Consider the following 24637-nt stretch of genomic DNA (forward strand, 5'->3'; position numbering starts at 1 on the left):
ATACTGGAGACCTCACTATCAGAAACATCCAAACTGAACACTCTGGAGACTATGATTTGGAGATCAACAACAGCAGCATGATCTTACACAGGAAATTCCATATTGCAGTTAGTGGTGAGTGGCTCCAACCTTTCTATAATGTATTGTTTTTATGATTCTATTGGGCTCCAAAATGATCAAATTATCACATTTTATGATCATTCAGAGAACAGTTTAAATGCTCAGATTCACGCCTAGTTTTGCATTAACGTAGATAAAAATGGCCATTATATTTGCTACCTGATCTCATGACGAAACATACCTGTGGGAAATTGTTTCGCAAGACGCGGAAAACACTAGAGGCAGTAAAACAGTGAGCGCTTGTAATTGTTTTCATTTACAGTTATGATTAAGGTTACATATGTTTTGTTTTTCAGATGTAACAAGCTTGCTCAGTAGCTCAGCCAGCACGAAGTTAGACTTGCACTCTTAAAAATAAAGTTGCTTCACGATGCCGTAGAAGAACCTTTTTTGTCGAAATGGTTCCATAAAGAACCTTTAACATCTGATAAACCTTTCTGTTTCACAAAAGTTTCTTTGTTGGCGAAACATTCTTCAGATTATAAAAAGATAAGAAAGAGATGGTTTTTAAAGAACCTTTGACTGAACGGTTCTTTCTGGAACCAAAAAAGGTCTTCAATGGCATTGCTGTGAAGAACCTTTTAAAGCACCTTTATTTTTGAGAGTGCAGGATGTGGAATCCTTGGGTACGAATCCCGTGATAAACATGACTCACGATGAAAGAGCTGAAAGATGAGAGATCGAAAGATAAGCTAAAACAGCATGCTTGTGATTGCGTTTTTATTGATACTTTTGTTCATACTATTGGTTTAGTTTTAGGTGTAGTGCAGATTGTACATTATTTAAAAATGGCATGGCGCATTAGAGTTATAGCGCCACTCAACTGACATTTCAAGTCAGAACTGCGGTGACACATACAAAACCAACATCACATAAAACGTACCATATGTACGTTCACCTGTTCCGGGGAAAAAGAAGATCAGTCTTTTAGCACCACTCAGTGGATATTTCACATTTAATATGTCTCGAAACATACATGGGGGAAAAAGTTGCCAAAGGTATATTTTCGTCATGAGATCAGGTTGTATATTTCCCTTAACTGACATACTTTCTCAGCATTATTATAAGTGTATTATTATTATAAGTGTATTTAAAGTGTAAATGGCAGTTGCTAGCTTACAGGATAGTTCACCCAAAACATGAAATCTCTTGTCATCATTTATGCACCCTCATGTCATTTATTCTGTAGAACATAGTCAATGGAAGCCAAAACCGTTTGGGTACCAACCTTCTTCTTAATAGCTTAATTTTGTTTGACAGAAGAAAGAAAGTCATACAGGCTTGGAATGACAAGAGGTTGAGAAAATTATGACATTATTTTTATTTTTGGGTGAACAATTCTTTTAAGCATTACAAAAAAAATGTCATAATGTGACACAATGAGTCTTTTGCGCATCAATCACCCCCTGGAGGATGAACAACTGAGTTTCAAAGGATGTGTGTTATCAAATCAACAGTCATCAACAATGGTGACATTAGGTTCCTTTGAAATGAGCAAGATTTCTGTAGCACTGATCACTAGTGATCACTGACATAAGACTGGGTACTGCAGTCTTATGAAAAGCCTCATGTAAATGCATATATAGGCATTAGGAATAAATAAAATTGTAAATATGCCTGTCCGTCAACATATAATGTCGTCAGTAAGGTCAGAATAGCAGGGGCAAATATTTAATGTCTCTGTTGATCTATTACAGATCTCCCCCAGAGTTCACATTGGCTGACAACTGGTCCAATATTGGCAGTCAGCCTTTTCATTGTAATCCTGATCACTATCGCAATCTGTTTTGCGGTCAAGACGGGTAGGCTTGATGTTCGTTGGTCCTGCAAGAAGAGTAAGTACAATATGTGTAATACACACTGTTTTATTTAAAGTCCCCCTGTAGTCAAAAATCTCATGCCTTAAAACAGCTTGAATGTAACACTACCGCCTTGCCTCATTTACTATACCCAGATCTATGAATATGCAAATGAGCCCCGCCTCCACTCACTCACAATAAGAAATACTAAGCAATGGTGTTGATTAATGGATTGGCACGTTTTTTTCTTTTTCTTTGCTTATTATAGACGATGAAACAACAGACAACAATACAAATCAGCCATTGAACCAAGCTGCTCAACAGCGGTAATTCATCGGACTTTCATTTTTTTTTTTTTGTTATTCAAGACTTCCATTTTAGTTGTCATAAATAGAGAAAGGTACTTTCATCCAGTATTTCTGACATCTGTTCAATTAAGTTATGTTTACAAGACATGTTTACGTTGTACTATAAACAGAAAAGTTTATTACGCATGCCAGGCCAGTAGTTGGTGATGTGACTTTGTAAGGAAACACTACACACTTGATTTGTTTGGACTGCTTTCACACTGAATAGTTCTCTAGATATAAAACAACGTATGCTGTAGAGTTAAGGTTTGTCTTTATTGGAATTACTGGAATAACCAAGCCTGATAACTGGAAGATGGTGTCCACATACTGTATACATTTTGCTGGATATATTCCTAATATACACTATATCTTATATGTTGTTCTGTCCTATGTCATCCAGTGTCAGATTGGTTGTAAGTAATCTGTGGAATTGAAACACATACGGAAACACATACTGTTCATATACACTACTTTGGTTTGCATTTGAAGAAATAAAATGTGTTGATCATTTTAATTATTATTCTGTAGTAGACGTGCGTAATTTTACCTATTTTATATACCTGCATAAATATCATGAATATATTAATATTTAAATATTTACACAAGCCTAATTAAAGAATTGTGTGAATGAGCAACATTTTAAACACTTGGTTGGGTAGCATTATCTTGTTACGCTTTATAATTTAATTCAAATATGATCTTTGTAAGTCCAAAAAAATTCACTTTTAATCATCATTAAACCATTATAAAATTTGCATTTGATTTTAAATTGTTCCTTAAAACCATACTGGAATAAGGATTTAGCATGTAAAAAGTATAATCTGCCATTGTTGTGAAAAAGAAATTACTTATTTTTTTAATATTTTATTATTTATTCAAAAGAAAAACAAAGAGAACGATAAAAAAACACACCTTAAAGGACATATCTTTTTATTGTCTTTACTGCCAAAGTAACACAACATAAAACATAGCGTTATAATTGTATATTGATTCAATAATAATAATAATAATAATAATAATAATAATAATAATAAAATAATAATAATAAAAGCATTAAAAATGTAACTTTGCAATATTTATAACTATAAAACCACATTATCACCGTCTGTGAAAAGGCTTCATTACTGAATATCCGATCCATCATTGGTGTGTCTCCTGTTCAACTCTTCTTGATCTGATGTCATAAACCAGCACAATGAAAGCAGCCACAGCAGCCAGACCCACCAGAGCAGTGACGACCAATCGGATCACAACTTCAGTCCCTCCACCATGATGTACTTCATCTGAAGAGGGAACTTAAGCACAGGAAACAACATTTTCCAACTCAATAAATATACACTATATGTACCTTACCAAGACTGGTTCAGTAAATAAATGATAACATCACTGCTAACATAGGCCTACCTGAACACAAACGACAGAGATCGGTTATGCAGACGTGTTTGGTCTGGTTGCTGATGGGATTGCTGAGCACACAGCTATAGGTGTTTTTATCCTGATATTCCACCTCCAGAGGTAACGAGAGACTGTTTCTGAGATCTGGCATGTTGATGCTGAACAATAAACCGTTTCCTTTGTACCAGGAGAGAGTCACATGACTCACGTTCACCACTGAACACAGCAGTGAACATTTTGAGCCTAATGAACACTGAGAAATGTCACTGGTAACGACTGGAATGGATAGTGGAGCTGCAAACCATGAAATAAGATTAAAACTGAGTGCATAAGAGGTAAGGCCTACAAGATGAGTGCTTTATTCATGGTGTTTTAAATTAAGCGTGAGCGTTATATAACCTCACCAGCATCACTGAACATTTTGTAAGTCTCCCTCACACCGTGTCTGCACTGGACGCGAGCGTCACGGCGCGACAAAAGCAAATAGAACCACATATGTTGATGCTGTCTACCTGTACATAGGAAGCGAAGCGCTGCGGTAAACTGATGACCCATTGTTTTTTTCTGAGGTAGCTACTTCCAGCGCTCGCACTACTTCTGACAAAGAAAGCGAATTTTCAAGTCGTGTACACATGCCTTGGCCTGATCTAATAGAATTTAGTTACCTTTGTTCACAACATCTTATAAACTTTTTTTGGCTGTAAAGTGGGACCACAGTTTGAAATGCATCTGTGAATTCAAACAGCAAAACCATCCTGAAATATGATGATGTACTGTTTATATTAATTAAGAATATCATATAATATAAGAATATTATCTACTCACCATAAACAGTAATACTGAATATCTTGATTGACTCCTTATTACTATTAATAGTACTTAATTTATATCCTCCGGTGTCTGTTAGTCTGGTGTCTTTGATTGTGAGAGACCCGTTTCTGTCCAGCTTCAGCCTGTCTTTGAATCTTGCATTATCATCAAAGATGGTTTTGCCCATAATTACGTACGCTATGCGAATGTTGTTAAATCTCCACTCGATCTCATTCTTCAGCTCCATTTCAGAAGCATTATAGTCCAGAGTGACAGAATCTCCTACCATCACTGACACTTCATGTGACTCGACATCAAACACACCTGCAGAACCAAATTAAACGACGTAATTTATAAATGTTAATTTCTTGCTTTATGATATTATTGTCATAATTATAAATATACAAATTTATAACTTACCAAACAGACACAACAAAAAGAACAAAACAAATGTGCAAATCATTTTCGTAAAGCTTCTGAAAATTGAAACCCGTGTGACATTATTATTAAGGTAAATAAATCATTTAAAGTTCATTTTTTTTCGTAAAGCTTTTGAGTTTTGAGCCTAAGAAACCCTACAGAACTCTGACAGTCTGCGCAATGTGCGCGCCCTTGTGTGCGCGTTTGTTGACGTGAACTCGTCCAAGCGGCAACACGTGGTGACGTATGCATCTGTTCAACCAATAAGAATTTTAGAGAGGCTGGTCCGGTTGTGCTTTCAGAAGGTGGTTTTAGCCTGAATTGCCAACTTAAATCTGTTGATTGTGGTTTAGACACTTCTAAAACCTAAACTTGTGTGTGTTATTAAGTGGAAATTATACTGAATTTTAAATTCATATTATTTATTTTACATATAGCTATGCATTTAGTCTGTATTTAATGGATGAATAACAGACCACTATAAATGTTACCAAGCAAGTTTTTTTTTTTATTGATGACCATTCAAAGACATATTCTGAAACAATAATCTTTCCAAGCAGTGTTTGATTTGCAAATAATTATATCATTTTTAGATATATGTATAGTGAGTTGAAAAGAGAGTCTATTTAATATGCAATATTAGATTTATATTATTATATTTTATTATTCCACACTAATTATTAATAATCTGGTGTGACATATCACTGTTGAGGAATTCACTGCACTTTTTTTTTTTTTTTTTTTTTTTTGGTAGAGTGGAAATCTGACATAAACGAAAATTACACATTACCCGTCAGTCAACCGCACACATTCAATAGTAAACAGGAGCAAGACGTTTGTCCACCTAACTAAGACACATTCATTTGGGTCATTTTGCCACTAAACTGGCTTGAATTAAACTCAGACCACAGCAGGTTTCACTTTGACTCAGAAACTGAGCTGTTAGAGTGTCAAGAGCATTCAGTGAAATCAATGTTTTTTTTTTGTTTTTGTTTTTTTTATCTTGCAATAGAGAAAAAGAAAAACTTTTACTCTTTTTATTCCACAATAAAGCTGTTTTGAGGGAATGTGATTCATGTAAGCCCGAAAAAAATAAACCCTTTATATGCATCAAGCATACAAGCACAGACAACTTATTTTTGTGATTGGTCAGTATTTTTCAGTTCTTTATTTCAGTTCTCATTTCACTTTTTCATCACTTTGAATCTGAATAGTCCAAACAAACCAGAACCGCAATTATGTTTAGAATTAATGTTTTATTTTTAAGATTATGTACTGAATGTAAGTCATCTTAAATGGATATCTGTTCTCTGATCTAAAACTAATGTTTGCAGATTGTCTCAGTAATTGTGGTTTATTTTGAGCATCTTCTGTTCACTGCTAGTGAACTTCTAGTGGAACCACATCCTGTTGAGAGTTCGACATATTCTGTCTGAGTAGACATAAACTGACCCTTAATGCTCTGTGCACTATGCATTTAATGTAACTGTGTATTTAGATTGATTTTAAAATTGCAAGTGTGTTTTCACTCCATGCTAGTATTTAATTCAGCACTTTGCAAGACATTCTGCACTCTTTTTTTCTAATAATACATAATTTCACGGAAACTGAACATGGTTTGTGACTTAATTTTTTGTGTAATTTTGTTATTTTTGTTGTGTTATATTTGGTTATTTCAAATCATATGTGACTACATTTAGCAACTGCACTGCATTCAAACACATCTCAGATTGCAGGGTGTGAAACAGATAACGCTCCTAGCGCCCTCTCGTGACTAAACATGAAAACATACCTGTTATGTTGAAGAAAAGTTTGAGAAGGTATGAGCTTTGTGATATAACACGTGATGCTTCTGAAATTAGTTATCACAAGACGAGTTCACAGTGATCATAAATGGATAGACATGGTTAGCAACTTAACTCAGGTAGGCTGTGCCATTTAAATTATGCTCAATTTGTTCTAAAAGACCCAAAGTGTTCCTAGAATATACTAACCATCAACCATTATTATTAGCTTCCTTCAGTAACTAATTTGCTGATTACTGATAATAAGTAAGGTAGTTGTTTAGTATTTAGATTTACATTAGGGTTAAATGATGCAGAACATGGTCATGCAGATTAAGGCATTAATATGTGCTTTAATGAACTGCAAAAATGCTAGTAATAATAAACTAGTAAACAGTGTTCCGTAAACTAGTGTTATACTTTTCTTTCTTTCTTTCTTTCTTTCTTTTTTTTTTTTGTAAAATGAGTGTTTCTGTTTAAACTGAGATTAACAGACTTCATGAACAAAGGTAGAACTGTGAGTTTGTTCAGTTTATGTTGCTCTATAAATGTTAAAAAGTTGCCTATAGTCAATTGTAATAATGTCAAAACACACATTTCTCAAGCAGAGAAGCTTTCAATACAAATGTATTAAAATGAGATTCATCGCTTTAACTTTTCTTCATGTTCACCTAAGATGATGTGCGGATGTTACAACATCCAGTTTAAGTCTGATCTGAGGGTAAGTAATATTAAATATGTTGAGTGTCGTCTCTGTGCTGCTGCTGTTTTTATTTATGTTTTTTATTTTTATTTTTTTGCTGCTGCTGTTTCTGTGGGACTGTTGTCATGCTAACAGACTATTGTCAGTGTGTTGAGGTGATTTGTGTCTGGATTTTTGTTTGTGCTTTTATTTTTAAGTCCTAGGTCTCTTGTCACTATCTGTTGTCACTATATTGTTCAGTGTTATAAAGGTGTTGCTGGCCTTGCTGATATGATGCCTCTTGATGACAAAGTCTGCCCCTTCATCTGTCTAATGATGGCACCCAGGTCTACAAACTCTTCATTTGTACAGAAGTCTACTTGTACTTGGATTACTGTCTGAGTCTGAGGTCTGTAGTATTCATATAAGAAAAGAAAAAAAAATAAATAAACAAAAACGTTTTATATTCAGTGTCTTGTGAAGATCCTGAGAACACATTACTGTAAAATTAAACACCTTAAAGAGTCAAAATCCTCCTGTTTAAGCACTGTTCATTTACAACTTAGATTTAAATAAAGCTAACAGCAGTGATTCCCATAACTGTAAAGACTGACCTGTAGTTCAGGAGGCCACTTTTTGATTAATCGCTTGGGACACTAGCAAAAACATGATATTTAACCGTGTTCTTATTATTAAAAAAATGACTTTTCAATATATTTTTGTGTTGAATTGGTGTAATAAAATATAATTGTTCAGGCCCTACAGGTTTTGTAACATTAGGGGGTCAACATCTTTTGAGAGAGCAGTGTTCAGGTAAAATAGGCCAGTCAAAATGCAACCTGAAATAGAGACATTTCTGTTAAAACACATTTAATTATATTTAATTTTATAATGTATCAGTGTAACATTGCATTTAAATTACATTAGAACACCAATTTCACACAATAGAGAAAATGTACATTTGTTTTTAGACATCTCTCAACCCTATATTCGGCCAATGCTCCTCTCATCCTCTCCCCTATACCCACCATTTGTATTTTTTGCCCCATCCCTGGAAGACATCCTTTCTATCTCCATAATGTTCCTTTCTGACCCTCTTCTTTCCTTTCTGATCCTTTCTGTTTTTCATGCCGTCTGGAATAAATAGTTTAACATCAGGCTACTTTACTTTAACACCAATCACTTCTTTATATAATCTATTCACTTCATGTGTGCTATGGTTGTGTGTTCACATACACATACACATGCCTCACTAACATGCACATGCAAACATATACACATCACATACAAACGCATTTAGAAGGTATAATGTGATAAAGGTATGTCACAAATGCAATAAGGCAACTCAGAAGGTGGCCCATTTGATCTTAACACATTCAGGTATATTGGGCCAGTACCTAATATAGCTTTATATATATATATATATATATATATATATATATATATATATATATATATATATATATATGAAAATCTAGATTATTTAGCAAAATCAGCATGATTTGCAGTCATTGACTGATATCTTTTAAGCAGATATGGCACTCAAACACATAGTAATGATTTTTAGTTTAACACAGTGTGCTATTATGTGGACATTTAGACAAAACAATATTTTGTTACAGAAAGGTGACTAAAAACTAAAAAAGGCTTTCTACCAATGGTGAGGGGAACTTATGTCCAGTTATCTGAAGGCCTAATTATCCTTTATCCTAGGATAAGTGTTCTTAAAAATAATTAATTTATTAGTTTGTCATGTGTAATGCATGAAATAAGAGTGTAGTAATTATCAATAATAATCCAGTCCAGCAGGTGGCGGTATAAGCCTGTTCAACTGTTTGCTACTCCGCCGTAAAGCCTGAAAACGAAAGTGAACGCAGACTGTACAGAACCATGTGGCGAAAACTAGAGAAAGCGTTGCTCATTGGATTATTTAATACATTTTAACTCAGACCCTACCGAGTTTAGCATTCGAGGACATAAATGTTTTCAGAGAAACAGTTTATTCAGAGAATCCCAACATACATTTTAGACATTTGTTGTAGTCAGTTGATATTCACACAGGCGTCCGTTTCACATGGCATTAACCAAGGAATACAACATTAAACTGCTCATAGTGTTCACAAACTAAACTGAAATCATACTGTATACATTTCACTGCATCCACAAACAATCAGCAGAAGGAGATCAGATATCAGCGAGAGCTCCCAAACTCAACGCACAAACTGCAAAGTGGTGTGAATGGACAAGACAGACAAAAAAATCCTTACTTAGCACGGCTGTAGTAAGGAGAATATGATGGAGCGATTAGCCGGAGGAATATTGCAAGGGAATAACCCAGAAGGTGGCGGTGTGCAAATGTTTAAGCTGCCGTTAAAGCGCAAGAAAAGAAAAAAAGAAGAAGAAGACGACTCAACAACGCCCGCGCTCAATAAGTCAGCGGACACGACAAAGTTTCAAAGAATTGCTTTGGCAAATGAGGACATCAAAATGGCAAGGCCGTTAGCCGTCATCAAAATCTACAAACATACAGCAGTATAACGACACGGGATGTTTTTACCAGAGACTTGTATTTGCGTGGGAATTGGACTAACGTTACGCGACAAGCAACAAGACTAAAGTACAGGGAGTCAGCGTTTCAAATACTTTTAAGTTCTTTATTTAGTGCACACTATTGTAAGTTAATATGATCTCGATTACAGTTATATGTGTGTGAATAGAAGTGGATCTCATACTGTAACGTTATAGGTGTTTTAAATTTGAAAGGCGAGTTAATCTGGTGTTTTTAAGAACACATAACATATACAACAATAACAAAAAAAAAAGTTAAATACGCAAATCAACAAACATTAACAACAACGAAAATTGTGAGTAGACAAAGAACCAGGAAAATAAACAAAACAAAGCAAACACTAGGTCAGGGGAATTCCCTCCAAGAAGTAACGTTAGCTGCAACACAAACAATAGCAAACTGGGTTCAGTTGTTCCAGTCAAAGGTTTAATCACAGTGTTTAATGTCCATTTCCAAAACTCATTAAATGATAATGAGATTTTCATTTTCTACATGAGAATATATTTGGTTGTAACCTACATTATTTAATGTTGTTGTTATTGTTTGTTTTTCTCTTGCATTTTCTTGAATAGCTGCCATCTTATTAATCTAACTAACATATTGTCATCTCCAGGTCATACTAAACAATTGTTTTTACAAACCAATCTGTTAAGCTGCTGTATCAAAGGAGTGAGGAAAGGACTCTGTCTTAAGATGAGACGCTTAAAGAAACAGAGGTAAGACTGAATTTTTTCAAAGGTAGATTTTTTTTAGCCTGTTTTGTATTTCCTACCTGTATACAAAAAAAATACAAATTTTATTTCGGGACTATCAATTGATAAATGTAATTGACTGATCGAGGTAGTATTCATAGTGTATATATATACCAAAATTTCAGTATTCGGTACCAATACCAGTAAAAATCCATGGTTCCTGGTACCAATTTCGGTACCAAAGTAAAACACAATAACATGTTAATTGAACAATACATTATTATTATTTTTTTATAATTAAAGTTTTTTATTATTAAAGCATTTACAAAAACCAATGCCATTCTTTATACTACATTTTGTTTCAAGTTTTTCCACAAGTAATAAAAGTATTTAAAGTATTGTAAACAAGCTTCACCCAAAAGTTGTCATCACATTTCTGCTGCTGCTGAAAAACATGTGTAACTGTTGTCTGTTTTACAGTTTGCTGAGTTGTTTCATGATCTTCCTCAATCTGCAGCTGTAAAAGAAAATGTAATATTAGTAAAGCACTGGGCTAAGTCTGACCAGATGCGACATTAGATCATTGACACCAGCAAAAATATTAATTTTCAGTAAATAACAAACCATAACTATAATTATAAATTTAGATATTATTACATATATTAAGTCAAGTGTCTATCAGAAATGGAAACTGCAGTATTGAAAACACTTTACTATAAGATTCCATTTGTTAGATAACATGACCTAACAATAAACAGTCAGTTATATAGCAATTGTTCTTCTTAAGGTTAGGCTATTTTTAACATTTACTAATGCATAAAATCATTTTAATCTGTTAAACATGAACAAACATGAATTAATGTTGTAAAAATATGTTGTTCACTTACTTAAGTTTATGTTAGATAATGCATGAATTTGATCTCATTGTAAATATTACCAAACTAAACAGGAGATCAAATGTGTTTTATTTGACTGTACATTTATTAATATAAAAAAAAAAAACTTCAGAAACCTGCTAGAGTTATCCAGCCAATAATAATAAAGTTTTCTGACAGACTGATAATATGGACATAAACATTGTTAACAACACGTGTACATTCTCTTAACACATATTTTGGATACACAGGTCATTTAAGTCTAAAAATAGTAAATACATAATGCCCTTCCTTTTTTTTTTACCTTAATAAAAGTTATAGGAGCATAAAATAGTTAAAATTAATTCTAAGGCCCGGTATATTAGCGTTACCCGCACTTATGCTAACGATTAACTAGGCTACACAAACGGTGATGTTTATTTCAATCTGATATTCAAATTAAAATATGCAATAATGTTCATAACAGAAGCTCTAAATATGAAATTAAATTAAAACTTACCTTACTTGAACTCTTTCATTTGATCCGGGAGTCGGTCTTTAAGGTGTTTTGTTAAGTCTAATGTGTTTCCTCCAACATCGTTTGCGAGCAGTTTTTTTTATGATCTATGATGTTCGCCTTCTTCAGCCGCAAATCCAAAATATTTGGAGCATGCCTGGCTCCTACTTACTTGTCAGCAAGTGGATTCGGAGCCGGGTTGACCAGATAGTTGGTACCACCGGTACTTAAAAATACCTGGTACTGTAACGTTTTAATTTTTTTCGTACCGACTTGGTACCGAAGTACCGGGACTTTTGACAACACTAATATATACTATGAATTCATAAAAATGGCATAAAAACAAAAAAAGCAGTGGATAATAAAAAAAAAAAATAATTTACACAAATTCACAATTTAAAACCTGAATCAATTTACATCCTCTCCTTCAGTATAGCTTTTTAATATACATTTTCTAATAATAAGTGTTGTTATATTGCAATGCCAAAGTAGTGTTAAAAATGTACATTCATTTAAAAAATTTAAATATGACATTTTTTATTTATTTATTTATTTATTTATTTTAAATCTGCTCTCCAAATATTTGCCGTACATGTTGCGTACAGATTCTTTTTCTTCATTGACATCTTAAAGAGTTGGTAAGCAAATGTGAGCTAGTAAACAAGTATGATGTTACCTTTTAAACCATTGTGTGTGTTTCTTTGAGTGACTAGAGAGTTTGCTTGCCACTTGTCAGATACAAGTATTTTCTCTCATCATCATTCTCACATCTTTCCAGCTCTGTATCTATGAAGAGTGACCATTCAAAAGGTGGCATGCCAAACTTCCGTGAGAAAAAAAGGTATGAATGTTAAAAGGTATTTTATACTTGGATTATAGCGTTGTGTTAGCTAATTTCTCCAAAATGGTGTATGAAAGAGCTTGACAAAAACAAAAACTCATAAAACATGATTTTTGATGAATTTGTTGAATTCTGTAACAGTTGAGTTACAGTATGAGTCTACTATGGAAAATACAGATCTGGCCATTAAAAATGCGTCTATTTTCACGCGGCAGCCTGCAATTCAGCACGCATGGCCACGCGTCGGCCTGCAGGGGCTTTTTCAGATTTTTTTAAAACGTTGTTGCGCTTCATATAATATCCACCAGGTGGCGCAAGGAACAACATTCTGTGGCCAAACCCTGCACAAAGAGGGCTATTTGGACAGTATTTGTTATGTCTGTTGTTTCAATATCTGGTTCCATAATCGGTAATTCATTCTGTATGTAACGGCAAAGTATTTATAATTTCGTTTCCTTTTTATTAAGTTAATTTAGAAAAAAAAAATTTGGAGCATTTTTGTTCGTTAAACGTAAGCTTTTTGTTTCTTAAAGACCAAGCGGCAGACAGTGAGTTGACCTACTCTGTGTTTCAATTTGCCTTCTCAAATCACGAATTGGCTAAAATAAAATCCATAGATGTAAAATAAAATATATAAATAATAATAGATATAAATATGCGCTATTAGGTGCATATCCACTCGTTTGTGCGAGAATGCAAAACACATTTTTAGGACATGAAGGCTCAAGCTCGATCAGTTACATTTTTTTCAGTGGAAAATATTTAACCGTTATTTTTTGTCAGACATGATAAATAAATATGTAGAAAGACTTAAATTACTACTTAACGAAAAAAAAACAAATAGAAAACAAAAACTGATTTTATTATGTAGCTAGTCCGTAGAGATGAATTTCTCTCTAAAGGCGCGCGTCCAACGAGGATATGAGGAGGACTGTTAACTACATCATCACTGACTCAGAAAACAGTAGTTTCTAAATAAATAATTAAAATATCTCCTTACTATTAGACAGTCATGTTATTTACTTTTGCCAGTGTTTTGTGGTAAGCTTTAAACACGGAACCCTTCCAAGCTGTGCTGAACGTGCGCTCAATGCTGCTGACAGGACCGTCCGAGCCACTCCTGAAAGTCATGGTATAGCCTGGTCTTGTGTTTCCCCCAGTGCTGCAATTTTTTTTTTAAATCACCACTGAATGTCTAAAATATAATTTTAGCCCGCATTTGATCTTTGACGGACTAAAATGCAGGCCTATAATACGTCTTAAAAGTGGAACATGGAAATATAATGGCTGTTCTGCGAAAAAAGTTTTATACTCGACATTGTTTCCAAATGGTTAAATGTGAGATTCTGGAAATGAGAATTAAATTTAGCGTGAACGGTCGGGTCGGGAAGAAAATTATTCTAAGTGGGTATATATAGGCTATATATTCTAAGGGTGTATATATATATATAGTTCTCTTACGAGAGGTCTCTCGTACTGCGTAAGTATCTTACGCTAGGGGAAAATCCTTTTCTGCGAGATATTGAAGCCAAAAATTATCCTTAATTTTGAAATAATGTAAAGCGCGTTGCAGCAGCATACAGACATAGGCGAAACAGCTTGTGCGCCTATTGGCTGCTCTGCAAGCACCATACTGCAAGCATCTCTGCGGGACGAGCCACTGAAGCTGCTGGTCTTCCGTGCCTTCCTGCTGCGCTTTCCGGCGCCTATATCCTTTCTAACCTGAAGTGTGTGTCGCCGCTGTGATACACACTTGTCATTAAAAGAGCAAAGCGTCTTTATAAACATGCCTTCTTGCGGCTCGTGCAGAGCCACACTCAGCGACGGGGACCGCCATGTTGTCTGCGTTTCCTGCCTGGGTGAGGAGCACGCGGTGATTGCGCTCGCTGAGGGCGGCTGCCCTCATTGTGAACCGTTGCCAATAGCGACTCTGAGGACTCGCTTGGCATTCTTCACCGAATCTGCTTCCCCGCCCGCCGCGGTGTCGCGCCGCAAGAAGCGCCGTGCCCAGTGGGCTCCGGAACCCCCCCCCCCAGCCGACAAAGCTCGCCGGTTCGCCCGCCAGCTTCACCAATCTCGTCAGCTCCTGTTTCGGACTTTAAATGGCCGCTGTCTGCCGCCGCTTGCGTCGACGCTGCTGACGAAGGGACTGTCATGGAGGAGGAGGAGGATTCCTGCTCTATCCTGGCGTCGTGCAGTGAGGATTGGGAGAGCTCTGCGGACCTCGCTCCCCCCGCCCACGCTCCGTCAGGTACGAGAGCTTCGATTGAGGCAGAGTTAATGAGGATCCTCACACAGGCCACGGCGAGCCTGGGCCTCGAGTGGTCCTCACCAGAACAGCCCGCTCACAACCGGCTGGATGGCTGTTTTCTGCCGAAAGGGGAGCGCGCTTCAAGTGCGTCTAAACCGGCGCCTTTTCTTCCTGAGTTACATGAAGAACTGGCTAAGTCCTGGAGCGCCCCCCACTCGGCGAGAGTGCGCCCATCCTCTTCCTTGGCGTTCTCTACTGTGGACGGCGCCGAGAACAGAGGATACCTCTCGATGCCGCCGGTCGAAGAGTCGATTGCAGCCCACTTGTGTCCGCCCTCCGCTGGACGGCGTGCTAAGTCGGCACTGCCTTCAAAAGCCTGCCGGCAATCTTCAAACCTGCTCCGCCGCGCGTACACCACCGCTGGACAGGCCGCGTCAGCGCTGCAAACTATGGCCACGCTGCAGATATTCCAGGCTGACCTCCTCCAAAGGCTGGATGAGGAAGGGCCTGAAGCGATCTGCGTGCCGGACTTACGAAGCGCCATGGACCTCGCTCTCCGCGCTACAAAGTCCGCAGCACAAGCCATAGGACGCAACATGGCCGCGCTTACGGTATCTGAGAGGCATTTGTGGCTGACGCTTTCCGAAATGGCCGAGTGAGAACACACCGCGTTCCTCGACGCTCCACTTTCACCCGCTGGCCTGTTTGGATCCTCTGTCAAAGATTTCGCAGAGAGATTCGCAGAGGTGCAGAAAGCGTCTCAGGCGATGAGGCACTTCCTGCCAAAGCGTTCCAGTTCTGCAGCCGGCCGTGGGCAACCGCTTGCGCAGAGCTCACGCCCTCAGCCACAGCCCGCTGCCGCAGCTTCGCAACGTCACCGAGCGCAAGGCGCGAGACCGCGTTCCCGCTCTTCTGGCCGCCGTCCCGTTGGGCATGGCCCGAGGCCCAGAATTGAGCTAAAGCCTGAGCCTCCGAAGCTGTCCTAGCAAAGCTAGGAAAAAGACGGTGCACGAGTCCCGCTGTCGCCGGACCCTCACCAAAGGTATTTGCTCGTTCAGTTCCAAAAAATGTGACTGTTCCAGTGTTATATGCAGCCAACAAACCGGCTCTGTCGCCCGTTTGCCTGTACTCAAAAGCCGTTCTCACGGCTACCCAGATAAATCCAAAAAGTGTATTTTCTGGTGTCCCGGACACGGCCGATGGTGTTTCATGTGTAGTCAGAATGCCCACTTCCCAGTGCCCATCTCTACACACAAGCACACCCTGTCACACAGGTCACGCGCACATAAAATCGACTCAGATCGATTGCGCTTCACAACCGGCCACGGCCGATGGTGTCTCATGTGTAGTAAGCATGCCCACTTCCCAGTGCCCATCACTACACACAAGCACAACCTGTCACACAGGTCCCGCGCACATAAAATCGATTGCGCTTCACATGTGGTAAACGTGCCCACTTCACAGTGCCCACAGACATCACATTTTGCACGCCCCACGGTTTCTGTAAAAACGAAACCAAAAGGCGTTCCCTATATGCAGACGAACGTTGTTTGCAGTGTGTTAAATGTGCCTGTTGCCACACAACCACATCCACACACAGACATAATAGTTCCCGCTATCAGCGCCTGCGCCCCGAATGTCACGAGCACGTCTCTTGTGCCACAGCACACCGAAACCACTCCTTTACTGAACGAACGGAGCGCGCTTCGTATTCAACCTCTAGCTATTCATGCAAACGCATGGGAAAAGCTTCCAGGGGTTTCGAAATGGGTGCTGGACATTATAAAAGGAGGCTATTCGCTACAGTTTCACCGACGCCCGCGCCGCTATACAGCGCGCGTCGAGACCACAATGCAGACAGAAGCAGCACACCTGCTTTGAGCCGAAGTGGAACTATTGAGCAAAGGAGTCATAGAGCCCCTTTCTCAAGCTCAAAGCGAAAGAGGGCTGTACAGCAGATATTTCCTGGTACCGAAAAAAGACGGGGGTCTCAGACCCATATTAGATCTAAGGCAACTGAACAAAGCGCTGGTGAAGCGTCGGTTCAGGATGCTCACGACCAGAAAAATCCTCGCGCAAGTTCGCCAAGTTCGTGTCAGTGGATCTGAAAGACGCGTATTTTCAAATACAGATAGCGTCACGTCACAGGCGGTTTTTGAGAATCGCCTTCGAGGGCCAGGCATATCAGTACACAGTCCTGCCATTTGGTTTGTCCCAGGCACCCCGTACATTTACGAAGTGCATGGACGCAGCGCTCGTTCCTCTCAGACTGAAAGGCGTGCGCATACTGAACTATTTGGACGATTGGCTGATTCTAGCGCAATCTCGCTCAGTGCTTGTGGAACACACGACCATGTTACTCGATCACCTCAAGAATTTGGGTTTCAGAGTCAATTGGGCGAAGAGCTCTCTGTCTCCCAGTCAGAAGACTTCCTTCCTGGGCACAGAATTGGACTCGCTGTCAATGATAGCGCGGCTATCACCACAGTGCGCAGCAGACATTCTGCGCACAGCGGGCTCGTTCCGCTGCGGCGCGTCTGTCCCGCTCAAAAAATTTCAGAAAATGCTGGGTCTCATGGCCTCAGCATCATCAGTTCTCCAGCTGGGTCTGCTCTGCATGCGCCCACTGCAGTTCTGGCTGAAAGCACGCATCCCGCATCAAGCATGGGCGTCCGGTCGGCTTCGTCTCACGGTCAATCAGAAATGTGTCACAGCCCTGAAACCGTGGAAAGTAGTCGACTGGTTCCAGTCAGGTGTAAGCCTGGGGACTTCCTCGAGAATAAAAGTGGTGTCTACGGACGCGTCCACCTCGGGATGGGGGGCTCTGCTTGAGGGCAGACCGTCTTTTGGCCAGTGGTCAGAACGGGAAAAGCTCCTGCATATCAACTGCCTCGAAATGCTGGCAGTACAGAACGCGCTGACGCGCTTCTGTCCCCAAATAAAAGGAATCCATGTACTAGTCCGCTCGGACAACATGTCAGTGGTTTCCTACATAAATCGCCAGGGCGGTCTCAGGTCCAAAAACCTATACAGGCTTGCAGAACGCCTCCTGGTATGGGCTCAGCGCAACCTGCGCTCGCTGAAAGCAGCGCATGTGCCGGGGCTTCTAAACATAGGGCCAGACAGACTGTCCAGGAACAACGTTCCAGCAGGCGAATGGTCTCTACACCCACAGACAGTACAACTACTGTGGAAAAAATTTGGCAGAGCGGAAATAGACCTGTTCGCGTCTCTGAACAACGCTCCCTGTCTGGAATTTTTCTCAAAAAGCAGAGATGCACTGGCCCACGAATGGCCCCGCCGTCATCTCTAAGCGTTTCCCCCCGTCTCTCTCCTTCCTCAGGTGATAGAGAGGGTCAGGGAAAAAGGATGTTCAATACTGCTGGTAGCGCCGTTTTGGGAAAACCAGCCCTGGTTCCCAGCGCTAATGCAGCTGACGAGCACTGCCCAGTGGCCGATACCAGTGAGGAGAGACCTTCTCTCTCAGGCCAGCGGCTCGATTTGGCATCCTCACCCAGAGCTGTGGCCCCTTCATGTCTGGGCCACCAGCGAATATATGATGAACTCCCTAAAGGAGTATTAAACACGATCACGCAGGCTAGAGCCCCTTCTACGAGACGGCTCTATTCCTCAAAATGGTCTGTGTTTTCGGGTTGGTGCGCAGCCCGCGGCTCGTCACCCACTAACTGTGGTGTGATGGAGGTGCTTTCCTTTCTACAAGAGCTGCTGGACAAGGGCAGAACCCCGTCCACGCTCAAAGTCTATGTGGCGGCCATAACAGCGCTTTCGAGGACAGCGCTAGGTCAGTCAATAGGAAGGAACGATTTAGTTATTCGCTTCCTGAGGGGAGCTAGAAGACTGAATCCCCCTAGACCTCCCTCAGTCCCCGTATGGGACATTTCTGTGGTACTAGAGGCCATGAAAGGTGGACCATTCAAGCCTCTGCAGACGATTGATTTGAAATACCTGTCTCTTAACCTTTTCACACGTGAGTTTAAAATATTCTATCTAACCCCAAAGAGTGAGTTTTTTTTAGGCGACGGTTATTTTGGAATGTTTCGCATTACTGTTTCCATGGCGACGCGTCATGTGACACACCGCAGCCACAACAGCACTGTAAGACACATGGATCGCTTTTATTTTGTTTTCCCTTTTTTATTATTGATATTCACAAGCATGCTCGCTATATTATGAAATATCTGATATTCCGATTTCGAAATATGTGCAAGTAAATGTATTTAAAAGTTGAAATACTTTTATAATGACCGCGTTAGTTAATCTATACCAGGTGATGGGCGCGGCCATGTTTGTTCGCGCTGAATCCGAGCTGTGGGATTTACAACACGCAAATTCATCCTCTCCTCCCGAAAGACATTAAAGTAAGTCTCTGGTGAGCTGGGAGAAGAGGAGAGTGAACTTTATAGTTACCTACATAATCTGTTTATGATATCAATAAAATATGTTGTCAGAATATATTTGTAGGATCATTATTGCTTCTTCTATAGACATCAGTGTGTGTTTTACAAACTATAAATGTATGGTTTTGCTAGTACTTATGTGTATTTAAATGTCTGAAACCTAAAATAAGCATAATATGGTTGAAAACACTGAATAGTTGTGATAACATGACAAGCGCTCAACGCGTCCGATCTGGCTCAGCGCCAGCCAACGCGCCAAAACCGATTTGAATTTAGCAGCTGATGACGTGATGCGGCAAACGTTCGAATCACACCGGTGTGATCGTACGCTTCAGGGACCAGCCAAGACAAATCACACTGGTGTGATCGTACGTTCTAAAGGGTTAAGACTGTTTCTGCTGGCTCTCGCTTCAGTGAAGCGCATAGGGGACTTGCACGCGCTCTCTGTGAGCGCGACGTGCATGGAGTTTGGACCTAATGACTCTAAAGTCATACTCAAACCCAAACATGGTTACGTTCCAAATTCCCTCAACACACCGTTTAGGGCACAGGTCATCACGCTGTCAGCCTTACCGGTCACTGATGAGGAAATGGACGCGAGCCTCCTATGCCCAGTCAGGGCATTACGAGCTTACGTGTCTCGCTGGTCTGCTTTTAGACAGACAGAACAGCTTTTTTTTCGTTTTATGGGCGTCCCAAGGGACTGGCCACGTCGAAACAGAGCTTATCCAGATGGATAGTTAATGCTATTGCGCTGGCATATGCTTCCAAGGGCATGCAGTGCCCGCTAGGTGTCAGAGCACATTCCACGAGGGGCGTGGCCTCATCGTGGGATTGGTCGAGTGGGATTGCCTTGCAAGATATTTGTAGGGGTCTACATTTATAAGGTTTTACAACCTGGAGGTTCCCGCTTACAGGCCAGGCTGCTGTCAGTCTAGATATTCAGTGTTGTCTGACCTGATGTTATCAGCTCGGAATGCTGCGTCTACTGAGCACAGCTCTAGGGTCGACAGTGAAAGTAGTAGCACAAGATGTGCCTGGGCAAACTGTGTGAAGACCCTTATTTTTACGTCAGCTCAGGCCGTAACGCCGCCCTGTATGTACGTTAACTTAGCGTCTGAGTGACGCTGCACTATGTGGAAGAGTGCGGCGTTGCCCCTCCCTCTTCCCCGGACTCCTGTGAGTTCTATAGGTGATTATGAACTGTATGAACCCCGGGCTTTCGCCCTTGGGTCTTTGGTGTCAGATCTCAGCATGCACGGCGTTTTACACTGGGTCCCCTAGCGTAAGATACTTACGCAGAACGAGAGACCTCTCGTAAGAGAACGTACTCGGTTACTAACGTAACCTCGGTTCTCTCTAGAGAGGGAACGAGTACTGCGTATCTTGCCGTTCATGCGCACGCTCTGGTTGCTTCGATGATGAAAAACCAGATAATAGCTGCCTGTGAGCGGTTTTTATAGGCCTAGACCACGCCCTTTTAGGCGGGAAGCGACGCAAAGGGCGCGAAATGCCCCCATTGGATCTGGCGTCGCGCCAGGCCTCGCTCTATAGGCTGCTGCAGTTGCCGCAGAGCAGCCAATAGGCGCGCAAGCTGTTTCGCCTATGTCTGTATGCTGCTGCAACGCGCTTTACATTATTTCAAAATTAAGGATAATTTTTGGCTTCAATATCTTGCAGAAAAGGATTTTCCCCTAGCGTAAGATACTCACGCAGTACTCGTTCCCTCTCTAGAGAGAACCGAGGTTACGTTAGTAACCGAGTACGTTAGTATATAGCGGAAGCGGGTGGAGGCGGAAGAAAACCTCGTGGGAGCGGGACTAGAAAAGCACTTTGTTACAGCCTATAGACTATTCAGATACTTCAACATCAAATAAAAAGTTATTCATAAGCAGAAGTTTCATTATTGTTTTCTTTTCTTTTTTCCTGATGAACTTTTATTAGACTGCATTGTCCCCAACCGACATCATTAAGTTATTATTAACCGACAAGATTGTGTTAAATACATTTAAATTTGAACTGATTGGTGGCTGTGACACATTAAAAACAGCTAAATTCGTTTTCGGGGATTAATTTCACACAAGCAAAAAGCAGCATAAACATCAGAACATCATGCGTAGAGCTTGTGCGCAGAGAAAAACCTAAGCTGTATATAAAAGAAATAAATATGCCCATAATAAATTAACAAAACAAAAGAGAAAAAAAATAACAAGTACAAAATACATTATACATTTCAACATTTTAAACCAACAGCAAATGAAGATTTGAGAGGTAGCTCGTCTTTTTCATACCATTTATACAATTTAAGATACACTTTATTTGATTGATTTGTGTAAGAGGAGAAATATAAACTATAGTTTGGAGTGTTAATTTATTTTATGTATTATTATTAGTAGTAGTATTTTCTTTAGATTTCTTTTTGCGTTTTTTTTGTGCTGTACATTATGGTGGCGCGCTGCCCATGCAGTTTATTTATTTATTTATTTATTTTTATTTTTTTCTTAGATTTGGCCTTATGTCCATGTAAGTACTATAGCCTACCCTAGTATTATATCCTAATATTGAAAATAATGTAGACAAATAAACAGAAGGCTCATTTTTCAAAACAATAAAGCTTTTATTATATGACTGACAACGATACAAAAGTATCACAAGTGCTAAGGACTAAGATATCAGGATTAAATTATATCTGTTTAAAAAACTGTTTAACATGAAAAATATAATTTTATTGCATGTCGCGGTGTTGTGTTGAGACACGGTGTAAGACAAAAAAACAGGTAAGCCAACTCTAGATCAGAGCAACCCCCTTCCCCTGGTTTGCATTTGTATAGCTCCACTCCAGTAATCATTTACATATAAAAGCTACACCGAGGCCAAGGTGACATGAATCATGGGGGGTGTCAGGTGCTAAGCCTTCCACATCAATTTTTGGCAGTTCCCGACAATTAGACAATTTAGACAGTTTGCAAGAATATTTAGTATCACTGGTGTGAAAATGCTGTTAGATGCCGGTGGAGTAAACGGAGTTGAGAAAGTTGAAAGTGAGGGACAGACGCATCCTCCACTGGGCTGGCAGATCCAGCTATTTTAGGCTACTTTGAATTTAGAGTTAATAAGTTGCATTGTCCGATAAAAAAAAATTATCAGAACTATCAGCACAGTATATAACACTAATCTGGGGTGCGTTTCCCGTACAACGACATAACTCGCTGGTTAACCTCCATAGTACGATGCATCGTTGTGGAAACGAACTAGCTAGTCACGACTGTTTCCCGAACATGGTCGCATCTCCGTCGTTTGAACCACATTAGTTCAACAACTTAGGGCCGTTGTTAATGACGTCACCGAGTAATAACTTCTGCTATTTAACTGATTAGGGTCTCTCAAAAATGCAGCTATATTGAACATGGCACCTAATGACTAATTTACTATTTTTGTTCCCTGTCATTTCGCTTTATTTGATGTTTGATTCATTGCGCGTTCTCTCTTACGTCATACTCCGGGGTTCCCTCAGGCATTTGTGCACATGCGCACTATTCATAAACAACGCTTATAAAGGACGCACAAAAATACATAGAGTAAAACGCATTTATTTTTAGATAAAATTGAGGATATAGATTGTACTGCGTGTTAGCTTTCAAACTGTGACCAAGAACATAATTTATTTAGCCCACATGTGTTACTAAGAAGCAACGATGCTTCTAACCACAGGTCAAGAGCTGTAGTTCCAACCAAGTAAGTTTGTGACGCTGTTTGCGAATGTTCGTTTGAACTATGGTGTTGGCAAACACCCAATCGTTGAACTATGTTGGTAACGACGGAACTTGCGACCATAGTTGGCTAACGATGCTTTTGGGAAACGCACCCCTGGTTGCACAATAGAAAGAAATATGCAAACACTAGCCATGAGCCGTGTCAATTTCGACACAAAAGTTTAAAGATCAGTCAGTTTTTTTTTTTGTTTTTTTTTTTTTCAGTTATCTTAAAAGTAGTAGTTAATGAGGCCATCAGCGGCAGTATAGGAGCGAAATGTTTATGAATAGCCGAATGGGGATGGACCGGTCTTTCTTTGAAAATGCTATTGTAACAGAAACTGCTGCTCCATACATTAGGGAAAACATCGGAGCACATCACCGTTTTTTCCAGGACAATGACCCGAAGCACACTGCTGCAGGCAGACTCATTGAATAGGGTATAAACTGGGTTAAGACTCCCGCCGAATCCCACGACATGAATCCCATTGCAATGGTGTGGAATGCTCTGATAGATTATATTCGAAAAGTAGCAAAACCAACTACAAAGTCTGACTTAATTGATGCCATAAATAAATTCTGGTTCGAGGAACTTACAGCAGTGGCATAAACACGAGTTTAATGCATAAACAAACCTACGTGACCATTATCAGAGATAGGTTTATTAATATTTTATTTTGAGTTAAGAAATTATTATATTGTTATAGAAAGTAATACAATATTAAATAATTATATAGGCGATGCTGTATATGCCAATGCTGTCTGTGCGCGATTTAGACAGCATTCACAAGTGCATCATGAATAAATATTACATGTACTACAAATTAAATAGCCCTACAAGAAACATTTCATGCATCCCACACAGTCTTGTCCTTTAAGTTATCCTCTTTTTTTCCGTATTATTCGTTTATATTCGTTATTTTCACCTTCATTTTGATCTCTTTACATAACATTCTGGGCTGCATTTCCCAATAATGATTAATCTTAGCGCTTAAGAGCGTTTTCTACGAGTCATTTTGCGAACGTTCGTTATTGTTTCACGTGCGTTTCCCAGAAGTGCACTTAACACAATTGCAAATTGCAATTAATAGACAAATCATTGAAGAGTGAATTATTCACCTAGTTTCATTTGGAAATAATTTAATCTTCACATAAAATAGGCCTACATTCCTTCTATTAACTGAAATTCTTTTTTTCTGTGTTTGTATTAATATTATTATAATTATCATTATTATTACTATTACTAATATTATTATTATTATTAGCCTGTTATTTTTGTATATATTTTTATTTTCGTTTATATTCGTTTCCCCCCATTAATTTGGCTCTCTTTACTTAACGTTCATGTAAATGATTCTGTAAATGCTTGACATATGCTATATG

The 24637-nt window shown here is 39.4% G+C and overlaps 1 protein-coding gene and 1 pseudogene across 1 annotated transcript; one reads left to right on the plus strand and one right to left on the minus strand.

Moving 5' to 3' along the window:
* Window positions 1-3340: 3340 nt before the first annotated feature.
* LOC141337808 (CD48 antigen-like) lies at window positions 3341-5044 on the minus strand. The gene is made up of 4 exons (XM_073843396.1): window positions 4895-5044; window positions 4490-4798; window positions 3674-3958; window positions 3341-3564 (listed from the first exon to the last, which is right to left on the minus strand). The coding sequence occupies exons 1-4, from the start codon at window positions 4935-4937 to the stop codon at window positions 3410-3412; spliced, it is 792 nt and encodes a 263-aa protein (XP_073699497.1). The 5' UTR covers window positions 4938-5044; the 3' UTR covers window positions 3341-3409.
* A 10069-nt stretch (window positions 5045-15113) lies between these two features.
* LOC141337964 (NACHT, LRR and PYD domains-containing protein 3-like) overlaps window positions 15114-24637 on the plus strand; it is a 35389-nt pseudogene continuing 25865 nt past the window's right edge.

Source organism: Garra rufa, chromosome 7 (assembly GCF_049309525.1).
Source record: "Garra rufa chromosome 7, GarRuf1.0, whole genome shotgun sequence".
Classification (NCBI taxonomy): domain Eukaryota; kingdom Metazoa; phylum Chordata; class Actinopteri; order Cypriniformes; family Cyprinidae; genus Garra; species Garra rufa.